Genomic DNA, 17,048 nt, shown 5'->3' on the forward strand with positions numbered 1-17,048 from the left:
AAGCAGGCCCGCCTCAGCAACCTCCCACCAACCAATATTAAGGTGTATCCTGTAGTAAGTAGTCTCGACTAACCAAGTACTACCCTTCTTATAGCTGTGCAACATGGCATTGGAATAGAAACAAACTTGTGGTGGCAAGGGTAGTTAGGACATTTTTTCTCAGAAATGTTTGTTTTAGTTTATTGATATTTTGGACTTTGTAATATTTTACAGAAGAAATTATGAATATTGAAATGTCCCATTTGATTATTGAGAACTAGAATGAAATGTCAGAGATCACCAGTAGTTTCTTTATTTCAATAATGGAACTCTGTAGTCCCAGTCAAACAGATGTAAGTTTAGTGTTTACTCAGAGAGGAAGGCATGACACATGGGTCAAATGCAAAACATAGGTCAGACACGAAACATTGGTTGGGCTCGACACCTGAGTCTGGTGCAAAAATATTGGTTGGACATGACACATGGGCCAGACATGAAACATAGTTTAGACATGACAAATGGGTCAAACACAACAAATTCTTCAGACATTTTGAGACCTGAAGAACTAGGTCAGCCATGAAACATGGCAGACATGTCACCCATGGGTTCAGTCTGACACAGGACTTGATTGACCGAGCTACTTCTAGATCATTGCAAATTAACCAGACGATGGTTCAGACCAGACCACAATGTTTCCTGTTGGACATTGACAGCCTTTTAATGTCATGTGGCTTGTAGGAAGCAGAGATGACTACAGGGTTTCCGAGTTCCACTGCTGTAGGATATTCTTGATATCTGGCTAGAGTTCACCTAGAGGTATCAGTTGTTCGTGATGTGAGGATTGGGCACATCAAACGTCATTATCAAACAAGACGACCTTTCAACCTTTAACCTTAGTAACATGGCTTGTTGTGATGTACACATAGATTACACTGAACCAGTCTGATGCCACAATCCTGTCATCTTGTGACTACTGTTTTCATATCAACACACCTTGATGTACTCCATGCACCACCACCACCACCACCACGTCACCCCAGGCCATAAATACAGTACATACAAAAGGGTGGTTACCTGGTCATTCTAACCTTGTGTCATTTCTAGTACTGCTTGTGTATTTGATGTGTGTGAGTGAAATCATAAGTTGCACTGATTCCATGTCAATGTTTAACCCACTGATCTTCTGCTATGTATATATTTTAGATCATGGAGATTATATTGAGTAATATCTGTTAATTAAGTGAAGTGGTTTGTCACACACAGGACTCTGGCATTCCACTCTAGCAAAACAGAGCATCTTCATATAGTAAGCTTGTCCCAACATGCAGAGGACGTACCCCACACTGCACTGATGCTATTCCTAAATGCAGTGTATCTATCCCATAATGCACTGAAATAATCCCATAATGCACAAAAACAATACCACGATGCACTGAGCCATCCAATAATGCTTCAGACATCCCTAAATGCACTGATATGATCCCATTATGCAAGGGAGCTATCCCATAATGCAGTAGAACTATTCCATAATGCACTGGAACAATCCCATAATGCACAAAAACAATACCAAGATGCACTGAACCATCCAATTATGCTGCAGACTTATCCCCAAATGCACTGATATAATCCCATTATGCAGTGGACCTATCCCATAAATGCACTGAAACAATCCCATAATGCAGTGTAAGTCTCGTGTCCTCTCCTTGGTTGGGTACAACCAAAAGCAGGTCACACATCATTACACTGATGTCTGCCAGGCATGTCATATTGGTTGTTTGGCTTTGAGGATCATCACCAGGGTAAATGGCAGTCATCGTGCCACATACTATCGTCAATAGGGCATTACTGGGCCACCATCTAGGTTTATTCTTATGAAAGAACACATACTGTTCATGCTAAACTGGTGTAGAAATATCAAACCCAGAAAGCTGTATAAGTAAAGGCTCAGTAACTGCATCCACGAAGGACCTTAAACTGTATCATATCCTGTCCACAATTTATATGGATATTTAGTTTAGTCAGAGTTATCACCCTTGCACTGCACAGAGACTTTTCTTTATACTGTATTTTTGTGCGATTTGACAGAGTTTACTGTTTGTATTTTGCTGAGTGTATTTTTGTATTAGCTGGAGTCTTCCTCAGGATCCGTACAACAGAAAATGTCTGGGTGGTTGCTATTTTATCAACATTGTGACAAGAATGTTTTCTACCCACTCAATTTCAGTTCAACTCATTGACAAATGTTATCAGCAATCCATTTTCAGGAGATACATGTGTTATGCTCACAGTGATGTTTACAGGATTTCTGTGACCTTCCGAAAGTTTGAGAACTCTGACATCTTAGTAAAACATGAATGATCTCCCCGTTAGTTCTACTCCTCTGGCTGAGCCCAGTTTTAACATCCAAAACGTTGTGTATTTTAACTCTTGTACATATAAAGGGACACTTTCATTTTTCTGAAGTTCATAGACTTGAGCCACAGCACAAAAATCTGTGAGATTTGGTTTTATTTCATTAGTCAGTACCAAAATGCCTGACTGTAATGCAATCTAATGACAGTTATTTTTATACATAATTTGTTAAAACTATTTCAGACCTATCCTTCAGCAAGAGACATTTGTGAACCATTGATAAAAAAAGTGGCTTCCTTTGCTACACTGATAGGGTCACCATTTGTTTTTTTGGAGTCTGTTGACTAAAACATTTGCATAAACTACATTCCATTTGGATATAGGTGGCCTTGACCTCAGGGCAAGCATTACTATTTTAGTGATGAATTTCATTGCATCTTGTCGATGTGATATGCCTTGTTTTGCTTTTGTTGTTTGTATTTTGAATACTACTGTATCTGGTGTTTGATCTGGGTTGAAATGTAGATATGTGTATTTATTCATTTTGTGAGTGGAGTTAACATTTTGTTAGTACAAATGATGAAGTCTCTCCATAAATTCTCATAGAGATGCTCCTGTTTCTGTGATGGTTTGCTGTTACATGTAATCAGGCCAAGTATTCTATTCATAAAAAGAAGTATCAGGCCAAACCAATCCAGTTTCTCCTTCAGTATGACAGGAGGCAAAATAAGAGAAATATTTAGCAGCAGCAGCAGCAGCAGCAGCACTGTGTATATAATCAGGTTTATTCTGAAGAGTCTGGAAAATGTCATCTATCACAGGCTTCACCCTCTGTTAAATATGCAGTTTCTGTGTTGTGGGTGGTCAGTCATTCTGATCGCCGGGTTCCCTATCAGGGGGTCTCCTGTTATTGCTTAAGCATTGCTAATAGTGGCGCAGAACCAGACTCACTCTCACTCACTCACTCACTCCAGGGTCTGGGGACACACACTTGTACTCAACAGTTGGTGAAGACCTTGATGAAAACTACACCAGTTATTACTGAAGTCAGTTTCTTAACAGTTGGATATTGTAGACCATTTCATGTATTGAGCATCAAATACGATGTGTTTATGACTATTTATTCCTGTTTTTAATCCATGCTTATCGAGTTCTTGTATGCTGTTCATTCCTTCATGTTATAACATGGTATTAACCGATGATCTATGCTCAGGATATCCTGAAGCAGTGTTCTGCTAGTTCTTGTTGGAACCATCCATTCTGTAGTTTTGGTCCTTTAGTTGTTTGTATGAACAATAACGCTAATAAATTGGTTTATTTATTATGTCACATTCTTGTTTCTTCACAATGAGGAAACACTTGTGTCAGAAACAAGCTTTACAGTAGGAGACTTGACGTCAACATCCATCGTGGCTGCACCACAGTAGGAGACGTCAACATCCATCGTGGCTGCACCACAGTAGGAGACGTCAACATCCATCGTGGCTGCACCACAGTAGGAGACGTCAACATCCATCGTGGCTGCATCACCACCCACAATTATCATGTTTGCATTACTATATCAAAACCTTTACATATTTATCACTGCAAGTTAAGGGAAAGATCTGCTTTGACCAACATAAACAAATCACTAGCATTCAAACACATTATTACTGGTCCTAGCCGACCTAAGGGAGGCAACAATAAAACTGCAGCACGAATCCAGGAATATGCCTTGCTTAATCATCTGAGCAAAATGAACACACAGTGAGAACATAATAATCTAAGCTGTATAATCGTTAGTTTACCGACCACCCAAAAGGATTCCAAAACATTCTGAATAATTTTAAGACTGAACCTCACTGTGCGGAGGTGATCAAGAAGCACATTGGCACATCCATCTGCTTCATCTAGTACAGTCCCAATACTGAAGGACAGAAAATCGATCCCTGAAACAAAATATTGAATTAATCTAAGAAGAGGTCTGCATTGTATGAATGAAAAGAGTAGCAGCCCCACCCCAACACTTCATTGACTGTGCTACCCCAGAATGAATGAATCAATGAAAGAATCCAGCCAACATGTATATACCACACTTATTCAGCTTCTGAGATCTTTTGAGAGGTGGTTAAATTCCTTCCCTGAACAGTGGATCAGTATGCTTTCTACGTATCATTCCCAACACCCTAGGCAGTTTACATCCCAAACTCCCATGGGGCGATGTTTCTGCCATGTGGTGATGTATCGCGGGATGAGTGTACAGGGTGGTATCCCACTTGTACCCACCTGGAAGTAAAGTCCTGCACTGTCCTGACATAGCGTAGTTCCCCCGTTTCCTCCACCAGGCTCTGTATCCTCCCAGGATGTGGAGTGTCCACTTCCAGCCATACAGTGCTGCAACACAAGAGCCTGTTACTGTATAACCATTGTGTGGTCTTTCACAAATGAGCGCTATATATACATCCTAAAACATGCGCACGTGAAAGGGGTAAACTATTATCTGCATGTATTATGGGCCAGTGGCCTCCTTACTGAATAAACTGTCTGCCTGTCTGTCATTGTGTAGGCTTTCACCAGAATTACAGATATATAAGTTATGTTATGTCAGCTACAGTGAGTTTAGTTTTATGCTGCACTCAACAATATTCCAGTTATGTGGCAGCAGGCTGTACATATTCAAATCTAGACGAGACAATCCTGTGATCAACAGCATGAACACTGAATGAGAAACAAAATTAAGAGAATCCGGTTTTGAGGATACAACCCAGCACAGTGAACTGCCTTACACAGTTTTCATCATAACTCTTTATGGCTTACAACTGCATCAACCTTTCTCTAGAGAACTGTGTGCCACCATTGTCATGTCACGTGTGAGAGTTTAAGCAGCTAAATATCTTATGACATTGTCGCAGGACTGTAAATTTGATTCGAAAGTAAATTTGTTATCAAAATCATATGTGTGACAGTGAACCCATCCCATGTGTGACTATGAACCTGCCCCTTGTGTGACAGTGAACCTACCCTTTGTGTTTCAGCAGATACTGGGCCTTGGCGAGAATATGTCTGACAACATCTAGACCATCTCTTCCACCATGAAGAGCAGTGTGGTCCTCATAACTGTCAAAAGAGTCAGGGAGGTCAATTCCGAAGTTACAAATATCAGTTACTGCATATATACTGTTCTATACCTTCATTTTTGGGTATAATAGTGCCAGGGTACTGTAGTTCACCTTGTTTTATCGCATTCAGCAATGTTTTAGTTGTTTTAATATAATATGCACAGGTGGCTTAAATAGCTGTTTGTTTCCAGCCACACTCTGCAACATTCCAGCTATATGGTGTCAGTCTGTGAATAACCCAACAATCCAGTGATCAATCCAGTGATCAACCAAGTGTCAACCAAGTGTCAAGACAAGCATGAGTTACTGAACATCAATTAAAATCCCATAGCTTATCTTGATATGAAGTCAGCTGGCTAAACAGGATAAGCTGTCACAACTGCTAGTCAATACTATGAACAAATCTCAAAGTTTCCAATAAAATGGGTGAAAGAAGTACTTATAACATCAACTTCATCGCCTCAGTAACTTCACTTATTACAGAAACAAGGCTGATAAATTTACATAAAGAGGTTTTTCAATGCTAACTTGTAAGCTAGCATATTAAAATTTGAATTTGAATTCAAATAACTCAAAATATCACAAATGTTTCAGGCATCAGGCATCAATTGATTTTAATCAAAGTACATCTGCTTTCAGTTAGTCAAGGTGTCAGTGTGACAGTCTCCCTTCTGTGATTCCATACTTTCCACCGTCATGGGAAATTGCTGTAAAAAGGAAGAATTCTGACAATAATGCATGTTTTTATGAAACATTATCAAATGCCAAAGTATAAAGGTGAGAATATCCTGACCAAATTTGGCATTCATCCTAAGTACATGCAAAGGCTGGTCAAAACACTACAACTTTCCTGATAATACTCAGAAGCAATAATAAACCAAACAAGTCAACTTCACTGTGTATTGAAAGGCTTTCAAGTTCTGTTCCAGAAAGGGTCACTACCATCAATTTAAGTCAAAGGTAAACTTGTTGCCATAGAAATGCAGACATTATCTTATTCTGAAATCCCAAAATATTAAAAAAAAGTTCACCATCAGACCTATCTATGTGTCAAGGTTGGTGATGAAATATGAAGGTTTTTTTATGCTCTGCTCAGGAAAAGACAAACTTGCACAGATGGACACACCCGACACACAGCAGCCATATTGTTTTCACCAATACATCCAACCAAGAGCTATTTCAATACCTTTTCTGACCTTGAGTTTAATACAACATCGTAATGACAGCTAGCATCAAAGTCAGTTTGCAGTGAAATTTGAGGACTAATTTGAAGGCTAATCACGAGTCCATTATTGTTGAAGAGAACATGGTCTGCAATCTGATATTAGTCCTTGAAGATAATGTCACAACTAAGCTTTCAGCTTAATTATGGAGATCACCATAATAAAATTACATCAAACATAATGTTGTGCTATTTAACTCGGACTGCCTTCCAAACAATGTGTAGAACACCACAAATATAACTGACACTCATGTCAAGTGATATTTCATACGTTTCCATGAATCAAATTCAGGGCATATAACACAAGCTCTCAAAGCCTTGCATTGGCTCCTCGGTTATTTGACTACAAGATTTGCTGCCTGACTCATGACTGTCTCGTCAATGACCACTATCCATCATAACTAAAGGACCTGATCTCCCTTTACTCTCCAGAACGCTCACTCCGATTGTCCAATGATCACCAAATCAGTTAGCTTCTATCCACCTCCATGATGTCTGATTGCATCCTTTCAGTGTGCAGTCCCATGTTCTAGAACTCTCTACCTTCAGACTAAAGGACTTCTACACACATTTGGCAAGGGAACCTTGTCTGCAGCTCTTCCATTGAACACTGACATTACAGAGCACACTGACATAAAATGGCAGATTTCAGAAATCTTGTACCCTAAAATCAGGATTGTAAAAGTTTATGTCTCACTCTGGACTCTCAGGGATGTAAGCTAGATGAAGAAAGGTCACACTGACATTGAAATTCCAAACTGAATTCTGTCATGATTTTAAATGGATACAGTTAGAATAAGATTGGCGAAGGGCACTGTACCAGGAGACTTGAGGGTCCAGCATGCCCATGTCCTTGGTGTTGACATAGGGCGGGTTGCTCACAATCACATCAAACACACCCAGATGACCTGTGTCTGAAACATGCAGAGGGAGTGAGTGAGTGCTTGTGACTTTAAGATGAAATAGCTCAAATGGGGTTCAATAACACTTTCAAACAACAGTAGATAAAGATTTTAAAGTATTCGCTCTTCACACCAAAGACCTGGGTTTGAATCCCCACATAGGTACGATATGTGAAGCCCATTTCTGGTGTCCCCCACCATGATGCTGTGGGAACAAATTCCATAACCAAGAGTGAAATTTATGGCATGCTCAGATGTTGACATGTAGTGGGGGTCATTGCGCTACACACCATGACACAGAAAGACAATAACCCAATAATTTGGATTAATAATTTCAAATTCAGGCTTCCTCAAAATATATCTTAGGCCATGATCAAGGAGAGCGGGCAAGTTGGTGTTTTCCTGGTACTCAGATGAAGAATGATAATACTGTTTAAGGCCAGAACAATTTTATTTCTTGTTTTACAGATTTTTGTCCTCAGAAAACCTAAAGGCAGGAGGGAAAAACATCAAATCAAAATCAGAGTAACATTCCTTCAAAATAATAAAAACATTTTACTTTTGGCACTTTATGAAATCCAAATGGGGGCAAAAGAGAAATCCAAAAGAAATTTTCTTTCAAGTTTACAGTTTGGGCCAATAAAAACATTAGGATTTTATTTTTTGAGCAGGGAAAATAAATATTTTTTTCTTATTCTTGAAAATATACAACCGGCAAATCCGTAAAACAAGAAGTAAACTTGGTCTGGCCTAATAGATACACAAGTTCTTTATTCTATGAAAGGCGATGTTTCAACTTTTCATCACCCCACCTTGTAAAATACCCATCAAGGAAGTCATAGTATTCAGATTTCTTGAGAAAATGAATAATGTTGTTGTTGAACACTGACAAGCAGCCTAATCCCACCAGTTCTGTGACAGGCAGCCTAATCCCACCAGTTCTGTGACTGGCAGCCTAATCTCACCAGCTCTGTGACAAGCAGCCTAATCCCACCAGTTCTGTGACAAGCAGCCTAATCCCACCAGTTCTGTGACAGGCAGCCTAATCCCACCAGTTCTGTGACAGGCAGCCTAATCCCACCAGTTCTGTGACAGGCAAGCCTAATCCCACCAGTTCTGTGACAGGCAGCCTAATCCCACCAGTTCAGTGACAGGCAAGCCTAATCCCACCAGTTCTGTGACAGGCAGCCTAATCCCACCAGTTCTGTGACAGGCAAGCCTAATCCCACCAGTTCTGTGACAGGCAAGCCTTGCTCAGACACATCAAGGATTGACAATATCAACAACTATCTCTGTCCTCAGATGCATCCCACATTCATAACCTGAAAATATTTTATAAATGCTTCAATCAGTTTAGTAATCTCTCTCAGACATGCTATTTTGTTCAGGTTTGTCAAATGATGCCGGCTTCTCGTGCTGCGTTAAATCCCTTTCACAAGCCAGTATCCCATGATTGTAGTTTGAATCCAAGATTCAAATAGTGATGATCTGGCACTTGGCACTTACAATCATTGGAAAAGGTCACTCACCTGTGACAATATCTGTGTGTATCAAGGAATTTAAACCTAATGACACCTACAAAAGGTAAAGCATAATCACCTGTTTTGGTATAAAGATGTGTCAGGTAGCTCCCACATACTGATATCCAGGTGTACCAGGTAACTCACCTGTTCTGGTATATAGGTTATCAAGTAACTCAACTGGTGTAGGTGCATCAGGTAACACACATGTCCTAATAACCAGGTGTACCAGGTAACACACGTGCACTGATATTAAGATGAACCAGGTCACTCACCTGTACTGACATAAAGGTATAACAGATAATGCAACTCCACTGATATCCAGGTGTACCATGTAACTAGCCTGTACTAAAATCCAGGTATACCAGGTAACTCACTTAAACTGATAATCCAGGTGTATCAGGTAACTCACCTGCACTTATGTCCAGGTGTATCACATCAAGTCTGTCTGTCAGCCCTAGGCAGGCGGCATTATGTGCAGTCAGTTCACAGGCATGTGTCGTCTTATCAATAGCTACCGCCTCCATCTGAAGTCACATGTGAAAACTGGTGCTCTTCTACCCCAACAAAAACGTTGAAAAATGTGGAATCAGATTAGAAATGTTGCCTATTCCAGTAACAAAAGTCAGATAAAACAAGAATTGGAGATATCTGCTGGCACTTTTAAAATTTAAACTTCTCTTTGGTTTGATGTTATTTCAACTGGATCAACAATGCTTTTCAGAAATCCTCATCTATAAATAGTTTGGGGAAATGTGCAAGAATAGGTGTGGACAGAAAGGATCATTACTGGAGGAAAATGAGATTTTCCAATACTATCAGAAGATCCTGTCAAGATCTAAGGGAGGCAACTATTCACAGAGTTCTAGAAACACATAGTGTGCCAATAATACAAATGAAGTTTGTTTCAAGAAGGAAACATACATATATCTACTTTCAAGATCAAAATAACATTTTAGAACCTGTGGCAATTCTTTCAACAGAGCAAGAGTTATGGCCCCTGATCCACATCCAATTTCGAGCAACCGTATGTGTTGATTCTCCAAGTCTTTGAGATATAACTTGATGAAACCGACCAGCTCCTAGGTAATAATAAAATGATGTTAGAATTCATTAACTGATCAAGGAGAGTGATGATTAAGTACATTTCAGTCTAAGTGAGCTTGGCTCAATATTACCATTACATCACCATGCTCAGCCTAACAAAACCTTAGTAGAAGGTCATGTCAGCTAACCTTGAGTAACCTATGACAGTCTAATCAAATGCAAGACAGACGAACAAATTTCACCAATCAGATAACAGCAAAATTTCCTGGTCACTAACACTGATCTCTTAACAACCGAAAATCTGCATAAAACACAGATATTTGACCTGCAGTACATAGTATTACGTACGCTTAGGGCATTTTGATGACATGGTTACCAGAAACTAATATAATCTGCAAGCTAACATCCTTGAATATCAACAAAAATGTCATTTTCTGAATAAAATTTATATTACATACCATCCTGACACATGCTTAATTGCTTTTCTCTTCTTCCCTGGCGAAAGTAGTGGAATACCTGAAAACCCTTGAAGTTCCCTTCTAAAAGAAGCAGATGTAAAATACACTGACCCATGAGTAGCCTCCCCTTTCCCATGCAAATAGTCAGCTGACCGACCATGCTTGTCACTCTCTCCTTATAAATCGCCCAACACGAGAATGAAAGGAATTCAGCGTGTCTGTGAGGGGCGGCTGGGAGGGCTTAAATCATGAGTCAGGATAAGTACAAAATATCAATTTTATTTAGAAAATTACACATTTTTCCTTATCCTGACTCATGCTTAATAGCTTACAGAATCCAACAGAAACGGCGATGGGTCAGGCCACGCTGTATTCTGCAGGCTGTCAAAATTATGTGCAATAATTCCCCCCTAACGGGAACTTGTAATGGCAATAATTCGGTCATGTTCCTCTAATATTCATCGTACATTCTGGGGGGATCACATCCAGTCGAACTTGTCTTCTGCAGAAGGCTTTGTTGACTGGAGCATGATGATATCTTTCTTTCTTTATTCATGTGAATGTAGGCCATCGGCCAATGATACAGATACATTTGCAGCCTTCAAGCTGGGTTGACGACGATCATTAGCGTAAAATATAAACATTGCATTAGTCGGTTGAATTTACACACGGTTTGATGAGTGAAAACATCAGCGGGAATAAAACAGTTACATAAGTCATTGTAAGCAGTGCATATCAACAAGAAACAATACTCATTTTCCACGTAGTTACAGTAACACATTTCACACACTCTTGGAAATTTTAACTATAAATTATATATTCATATACTTATCCTATCTCACATTATGCATCTCTCTTCCTCATTTCGACCATATGTGGAAACATGCTGTCAGCTAAGTTGAATCAAATCTTCCTGGCCTCTGACCCCTGCTATAGACACCTGTCAATCATCTTGCTTGTGCATACAAGTCTCAGGTGATCGCGTGACTTGTATTTGTCATTCTCTTTTGTGTCGCACCACAGTGTGGACATGTGTTGTCCCTGTGAAGATATAATTTGGAATTGTGAATAATCATGGGTGGATCTAAAGAGATGGTATCTGAGAAGCGTAAATGTTGATTTTGACTCAACTTAGCTGACAGCACGTTTCCACACATTGTCAAAAGGGGGAACATGAGACAGGATAAGCTTAAAAATTTAAGCTTTCTGGTGTTTTTGTATATCTACCCATTTCTATATTCAATTGGTGTGAACTACAGGGTAACCATTGATGGAGGTGAAGGTGTCCTTTAGGTCACCATCATAGACCCCTATGACAATCCCACAGAACTACTCAATCACCTCAATGTGCAGCACCAAAGAATCCAGTTCACCTTGGAAACAGAAGCAAATCTAAAGTTACCCTTTCTGGATGTGTCTCTCCAAAATACAGGAAATGAACTCAAGACCTCAGTTTACCGAAAGCCCACGCACACAGACCAGTACATCATCCATTACAACTCATGCCACCATCCAAAGATTAAACAAGCCATCACTGCAACAGTCACGAGATGTGCCAAAGCCATCTGCCACCCTGTTGCTCTCAACAAAGAACTGGAGCACCTAAAGGACACCTTCACCTCCATCAATGGTTACCCTGCACACCTAGTCTCTAGAATCATCAACAAGTCTATCAGACCCTCAAAACCTAAACCCAAAGCTGCTTCATCACCCATCAGATCACCATTCCCTACCTAGGCCCTGTCAGCCATCAGATCTCATGACTCGTGAAAAACAAAGCCAACATTGATGTCACCTTCTCCAGCAACAAAACCATCAAAACCCTCCTACGCTCCAATGGCAAAGGCACCAGTAGCTCCAAACCAAAAACCCCAGAGGATGCGTATATCAAATCTTTTGTGACTGTGGTGACATATACTTTGGAGAAACCCTTAGACCCCTTAACACCAGACTGAAAGAACATCAGGCATCCGTCAACAAACTTGACCTCAAATCGGCTGTTTCCGAACACATCAGCAAGAACCAGGACCACACCATCATATGGGAAGCCACTAAGGCCCTATCTGTCAACAACAGCAACTGGCAGCAAAGGAAATTGCAAGAGGCCATAGATATCAGTAGAAGCCATCCAGCTATCACCCGTGACCAAGGAACACATCTCCCTAGTGCTTGGGACTTACTGATATTGCAATAATTCATTATCATTGCTGCCCACTTCACATACTACCAACAAGGCCCACTCCCACTTGTTATATCCCGCCACATCAGCCACGCCCGGAACAACATTCCCTGGCTTCCCTTGTCCATTATGCCCCACCCCATCTGGCTTCCTACTGTTTATCTTACCAATCATGCCTGGGTTAACAACCCCCTGGCTTCCACTCCTGTCCATCCACCAATTAACTACTGGCTTCCTTTGTCATACTGTTGTTGTTTCTACATGTACATAAATAGCTTGTTGTACTCCATTGCTTCATTCACCTGATGAAGAAGTAAGAATGTACTTTGAAACGTCATGACTCTTCACAATAAGGAAGTTGTCATCCATAAAAAAACTCGTGCCTTCAAACAGATTGTCAGTTAGCAATCTCACTATCTTGTCATAATACCCTTGTCCTTGATGTCAAAAGTAACTAGCATCCTGCTAGTGTTCGATGCAACTGAATGTCAAGATACTATAATCAAGACCAGTTGCGACCCATCTTCATGTACAATTATCTTCATTGCGAGTACAGGTTCATAATCACTCATGCTAGTCTGTTCGAGACGTGTGCGTGGACTTTCCACCATTATACTCTGAAGAGTGCCTGGCTTCCACAAGTCACATGATAAAATGGGTGAGCGCCTTCAAGGAACTGATGAATGTCAGTGACGTCCTCCATGGCTATGTCTCGTAGGTAATGGTTGGCAAACACTGTGTTTGATTTCCGAAAGCAGCCCTCCATTATAGTTGATAACAACCAATTTCCATGTAGAGCTAGTGTAGAGGCCAAGGCTCTGACTTCAAGTGGGTTGGAGGCTTGCAGAGGTTCCAATCCTACTGCTTTGTAGGCTCTTAGTGTAACAGTTCTGATCAACACTGAGATAGTGTTGCTGGATACTTCCGAAGGTGTCTCAGTAGATATACGGATAAACAGGCGCTTGAAACGTTGTCTTCTAGACTTGGTATGTGACAGATATATCTCCAAAACTCTGACTGGACATAATGATAGGTTTTGAATATCACAAGGTTCAAGGATTGAAGATAAAGCTGGTATGTGGATTTGTCTATCCGGTTGACCTGGCAGTTGATTTTTCGCAATCAAATCCCATTGTAGACCCAGATGAGCTGTCCCTTGATGACTTGCATCAAACCTCATGTGGTTGAAGTCTAGAGCATGAATTTCTGACATTCGTGCAGCTGTAGCCAAGGCAAGTAAAAACAGCATCTTCTGAGTCAGCAGTTCAAATCAGGTCCGGTCGAGCGGCTTGTACACATCACTTGTGAGATGTTAAACCTGCGTTGTTAATCTTCCAACTTGAAGGAGCGTAGTAAAGCAAGTAGCTCAGGTACTTTAGTCAGCTTGATAGCTGTTTTCATGGTGACGACTGAGCTGAGAGCTGCCAAGTATGTAGATAATGTAGAGACCTATGGAATGTCGTAGATGGCATAGATAATCTGCTATCTGAGGATGTGTCGCTTTCGTCGCCATGGAACCATTCTTCCTGGCGTCTCAACTGGTTTCCACTTGTCATCATATAAGGTGCGAGTGGATTTCCGTAAGGCTGAAGTGACTGCTTTCGCTACTCTCGCTGAGTATCCTCTGTGCTGTGTTGCAGGCTCCTGTGACATGCTTTTATTCAGAGGTTCAGACTGTCAGACTGTCCCTGCGCAGACGTTCGATCAATGAGTCCACCACCATAGAAAACGCTTCAAATTGTCTGGGAGCAGAATCTGAATCTGTTGTTGAGAAGAAGATTCAAGATCGGCATTATCTATGCCATATCGTGACAAGCACATTTAACACTGAAAAGAAATATATGCCTACTATAAAAACCTGTTGACGAAGGACAATAAAAGAACTAGAATATCACAATTATCATTAAAACTAGCGTGGAAAGTTAAATTTAATATCACTATCTGGACAAAAGAATATAAAAGCAGGCTATAGATCGCCATACTAGAGACCATGGGGACTTACAGTACCTTTGCCACCTGCCTACATCATCCCTTCAGTCACTGGAGAGTGTATGAAATGCTAGCCAAAATAAAAATAATATGAATACTACGATTAAAAATCTGGTAGACTTAAATTTACATCAGATGTTTTGGGACTTACATACCCTCTCAGGAGGACAATATTTTTACAACGCTTCAACCCCCTTTGAGGGTACAGCCACTAACAATTCTAGTTACTAACCTAAACTACCAATAATTAAAATATATCTGTCTACAGAAACATGTTGCTCAAATTCAACCATAAAAATCGATTTACTTTAAAAAACCAATGATTAAATGAGGACTAACAGTGGTAAAAAGATCCTTGATAGTTTTGACATTGAGATATTTATCCCTTGTGATAGAGAATTCAACACAGTCAAGCAGGATATGCTTGACCATGACTCTCATCACAAGGGATACAAAACGGAGGATCCTCACCTTTTAACAGGTACTTATGGGTATATCTTGTATGGCCAATACGACATTGTCGCATGATGTCCTCTTCAAATCTGGACTGATAACCCAAGTAGGTATAACCAATGTAGGGTTTTATTTCATGTAGCTTATTGATACCTACTTGGGTGTCCCCTTCTTCTGCATCAGATCACAGATGTAAGTTCTAATGCTAGCTTTGTAATCAGAGTATGGAATAAGAAGTGGTGTCACAGATTTGTTGAGAGTTGTCTTGGCAGCTAGATCAGCCATCGTTTTACCAGAAATGCCTACGTGGCTGGGTAACCAACAAAAGACGATGTCGTAATGGCCAGTAGCAAGATCATTATACAATTCAATGATTTCAATTAAAAGTGGACGTTTATAAGACAAATTTTTAACAGCCCGAAGGCAAGAAAGAGTCAGAATAGATTATATACTGTTTATGTTTAGGGTGTCCTTGAATATATTAAAGAGCTGTTAACATGGCGTTTGCTTCTGCAGTAAAAATTGAGCTGTCATCTGGAATTCTAGAAGGTATTTTTCTCGATCCAGTGACAGTGGCACAAGCTACTGCACCACCGTCCTTGGAACCATCTGTAAATAAGGGTTTGTACTTGCTATGTTTAGTTTTTAATTGATTATGTTCTTGTTTATATTGTAATTCTTTAGTGTCTGATTTTTTAAATGATATTAATGTTAGGTCAACCTGTGGCCGACAACTGCCAAGGAGGAGAAGAAAGAAGACGGGATGGAGCTATGTTTTCCAGCTCAATGCCGGCCGAAGGAAGAAAGGGTTTAATACTATGTCCTTGAGGTGGAACAAGAGAAGACTTCTTGTTATACAAATCCTCATAAAGTGGATTGAACACACATTTGTATGCAGGGTTAGATTCAATAGAGTATAATTTAGTAATGTATTGTAAGGATAATTTTATACGACATTGTGTAAGAGATGGTTCATCAGCCTCAACGTAAAGACTGTCAGTAGGTGAAGTTCTGAAAGATCCGAGACAAGGTCTTAAACCTTGGTTGTGGACAGAAGGTTACTTTTACAGGCTCCACCATATACAATGGAGCCATAATTGAGTTTTGAACAGACCAGTGATTGATGTATGTGTAAAAGGGTAGTTTGATCCCCTTCCCACTTTGAGTTGGAAACAACCTTCAACAAATCAAGTGCCTTCAGGCATTCAGCTTTAAGGGATTTGATATGGGGTAAGAAGGATAAATGAGAATCAAAAATTGAACCCAAGAACTTGGCCTCCTTTACAACTTTGATGGGAGTGCCATTTAAAGATAGTTCAAGGTCCTCATGCGGCTTATGTTTTCTACAAAAGTGTATACAATTAGTTTTGGACTTAGAAAATTTAAAGCTGTTTTCAAGACACCATTTATTTATTTTATTTAAACATAACTGTAGTTGCCATTCAATAGTATGCATATTTTTACCACGACAAGAAATATTAGAATCATTCACAAAAAGTGATCCGTCACTGGAATCGCTTAAAACCTTGGATAAACTGTTGATCTTAATACTAAATAAAGTGATGGACAAAATAATGCCTTGTGGAACACCCTGATCCTGATTGTAATGATCAGACAGGGTTGAACCCACTCGGACTTGAAACTGTCAGTTAAAAACTGTGACGTAAAATGAGGTAAACAACCTCTCAACCCAAAATCATGTAAATCCTTTAAAATGCCATGCTTCTAGGTGGTATTGTATGCTTTCTCAAGATCAAAGAATATCGATACAGCTTGTTGTTTATTTACCTTAGCATTTTTGACAAAGGATTCTAAACATACCAAATGATCAATGGTACCTCTATTCTTC

At 40.0% G+C, this 17,048-nt stretch overlaps 2 protein-coding genes across 3 annotated transcripts in view; one reads left to right on the forward strand and one right to left on the reverse strand.

The window, feature by feature from the left end:
• Positions 1-3,655, forward strand: part of LOC137296650 (synaptophysin-like) — a 104,915-nt gene extending 101,260 nt beyond the window's left edge. Inside the window, exon 7 of the mRNA XM_067828468.1 lies at positions 1-3,655. Coding sequence (XP_067684569.1) covers positions 1-41 — 41 coding nt within the window. The 3' untranslated portion in view covers positions 42-3,655.
• Positions 3,451-17,048, reverse strand: part of LOC137296647 (MTRF1L release factor glutamine methyltransferase-like) — a 27,698-nt gene continuing 14,100 nt past the window's right edge. For both annotated transcript variants that reach the window (XM_067828466.1, XM_067828465.1), the window contains exons 5-10: positions 10,036-10,155; positions 9,486-9,600; positions 7,472-7,565; positions 5,332-5,427; positions 4,597-4,704; positions 3,451-4,259 (exon numbers count right to left, since the gene is read on the reverse strand). In XM_067828466.1, the coding sequence (XP_067684567.1) occupies positions 4,217-4,259; positions 4,597-4,704; positions 5,332-5,427; positions 7,472-7,565; positions 9,486-9,600; positions 10,036-10,155 (576 nt within the window). In that variant the 3' untranslated portion in view covers positions 3,451-4,216. The remainder of the gene's footprint in view (positions 4,260-4,596; positions 4,705-5,331; positions 5,428-7,471; positions 7,566-9,485; positions 9,601-10,035; positions 10,156-17,048) is intronic.

The sequence above is a fragment of the Haliotis asinina genome, chromosome 9 (genome assembly GCF_037392515.1).
Source record: "Haliotis asinina isolate JCU_RB_2024 chromosome 9, JCU_Hal_asi_v2, whole genome shotgun sequence".
Classification (NCBI taxonomy): Eukaryota; Metazoa; Mollusca; class Gastropoda; order Lepetellida; family Haliotidae; genus Haliotis; species Haliotis asinina.